Here is a 1978-nt window from a genome sequence, read left to right as displayed (position 1 = left end):
GCTACCATTTGACTCAAGGAGGTACCAAGGGTGATGGCGGCGATGGTGTCGACGCCCTGGCAAGCCTGGGCAGGTGCGAGCGGCGAGCGGCGAGCGCCAGCACAAGCGTGTGCACCTGTCAGCCTCGGATGACGGACGAGGCAAGAACAAGTGGACGAGTGGGGGAACGAGGGACCATGTACAGGCAGGAAGGATGAGTGACCAGGGCTTGCCAGGCAGACTGGGAAGGTGGATTCTCCAGTCGTGACGAGCTATGGTTGGCTGTGAATGAAGGAAAGGCCTGGCCCCCTGGTGGTCCTACCATACGCCCTCTACTACATAGTACGTACCCTCCTCTCTTTCTCTCTCCTGACGAAGTGGCCACAAGGCAACCAGGGTCTGCATACCCGCACTGAAGCACCGCCCACTGTTACTGTACCTTCTACAGGAAGTGGCCCCTGCTGCTGCCTTGGTGGCCGGCCCTGGGCCTGCTGGCGTTGTCTCCATCGTTGTCGCCCTTGCCCTCGCCCTCGCCCTTGCCCTCGCCCTCGCCGGACACGTTTTCCCCACCCCGAATCTCAAACGCGGAAGTAGCCATCACAGCAGTGCCGCCCGCAGCAGCCCCTCCGTCACCTTCGCTTGCCCTTTCGTGACTTTGGTTGACGAACGCATGGTCGTGTGGTGCGCAGGGCAAGGAAGCACTAAATGTGTACTGTGCATGTACAGTACCTGCTGTATGTACAAGTACTCGATGGCACAAAACGCGAACCATCTCGGAGGCTCCCAGGGCGTCCACATTCCCTCCACCCTACATGCACCAAGCTGCTCTTCCGGCCCTGCATCACAGCAGCGGTGCAAAGGCAAGCAAGGCAAGTAGGTAGGTACATGGAAAGTACCATGTAAGTGCCTGGTGAGACCCCGTCTGTTTTTCCTTCTCTTCACTCGACGGGCTGATCCAAGCTGCCCATGTTCCCCGAGACACTTGGGACAAAAACTCGCCTCCCCCGGCTCTTGCAAGGGTACGCAAACAATTGCACCGCGCTATCAGATACAGTAGCTCGAGGCCCGAGGATTCTCCCCTGACACTGCACGACACGACTCGAAGCGCGTTAGACACACACGCTTTTCTCTGCCTCCTCTCCACTAGTAGCGAGATGGCTTGTCATGATTCTAGCTGGCTTGCCCATTCCCTTCTTACCTACCCTAGATGAAGGATAAACTGGATCAAAGCAATCAACATTTGACTGAGCTAGACCGGCCCGGATTGGCGCCAGGACACCACACACAGATCACGAGACATGCCCGCGGCGAGGGCACGGCATGATGGCATTCCATCCTTCGTCCGTCTGGTTCAGCTTGCGCTGCCTGCGCCGTGCGGTGGCGCCCGGCACGGTGACCAGGACCAAGGGGAACGAGTGGAGGCCGCAACCCAGACGGGATTCGAGACCAGATCACGGCCAGATCACACCCGTGAACTTGTGGTGGGCTGTGGGTTGTGGGCCGCAGACCTTGTGCCGCCCTTCATACTTGGTATTGCATTCACACTCACAGGCGCTGTGCCCGAGCAAGGCCCAGGATCTGTGCGATGTACCCAGTACTACTCCCTCATTGCCGACTCCTGGATGGGTAGGTCGCTTGGCAGACACATGCTAATCCCACTTACTGTGTAGCCAGCAGTAAAGCCAGCAAACCACACCCACGAAACCGAGCACCTTGTAGGTACAGAGTACAAGTGCTCTGCTAAGCTACTTTGTAAAGTGATTCAGCGCCCACACATCCGCATCCGTCTCCGTACCGCACCGCATTGCACCGTGCCCAGTTGGGTCAAGGTGGCCCCCCCCCCCCCAGGAACAAGTTGTTCACCCTTCTCCCCCGCTACCTTGCACCGGCCGGTGCCGACTTTTTGACCTTACTTTTCCGGCTAACTATACCCCTTGGCGGGGATGTGGTACTTTTAAAGAACTCTGGTGGCCTTTTCTTGGTCAAAAATTCTGAGTAT

General features: G+C 58.0%; 1 protein-coding gene across 1 annotated transcript; it reads left to right on the top strand.

The window, feature by feature from the left end:
* Positions 1–1277: 1277 nt before the first annotated feature.
* On the top strand, positions 1278–1649 carry VDAG_01447 (uncharacterized protein; the record flags this gene model as incomplete). Its single annotated transcript, XM_009650333.1, has 1 exon — positions 1278–1649. The coding sequence occupies one exon, from the start codon at positions 1278–1280 to the stop codon at positions 1647–1649; it is 372 nt and encodes a 123-aa protein (XP_009648628.1).
* Positions 1650–1978: the final 329 nt, after the last annotated feature.

The sequence above is a fragment of the Verticillium dahliae genome, genomic scaffold (assembly GCF_000150675.1).
Source record: "Verticillium dahliae VdLs.17 supercont1.2 genomic scaffold, whole genome shotgun sequence".
Taxonomy (NCBI): Eukaryota; Fungi; Ascomycota; class Sordariomycetes; order Glomerellales; family Plectosphaerellaceae; genus Verticillium; species Verticillium dahliae.
The sequence above is the reverse complement of the archived record's forward strand: the minus strand, read 5'-3'. Positions and strand labels throughout refer to the sequence as shown.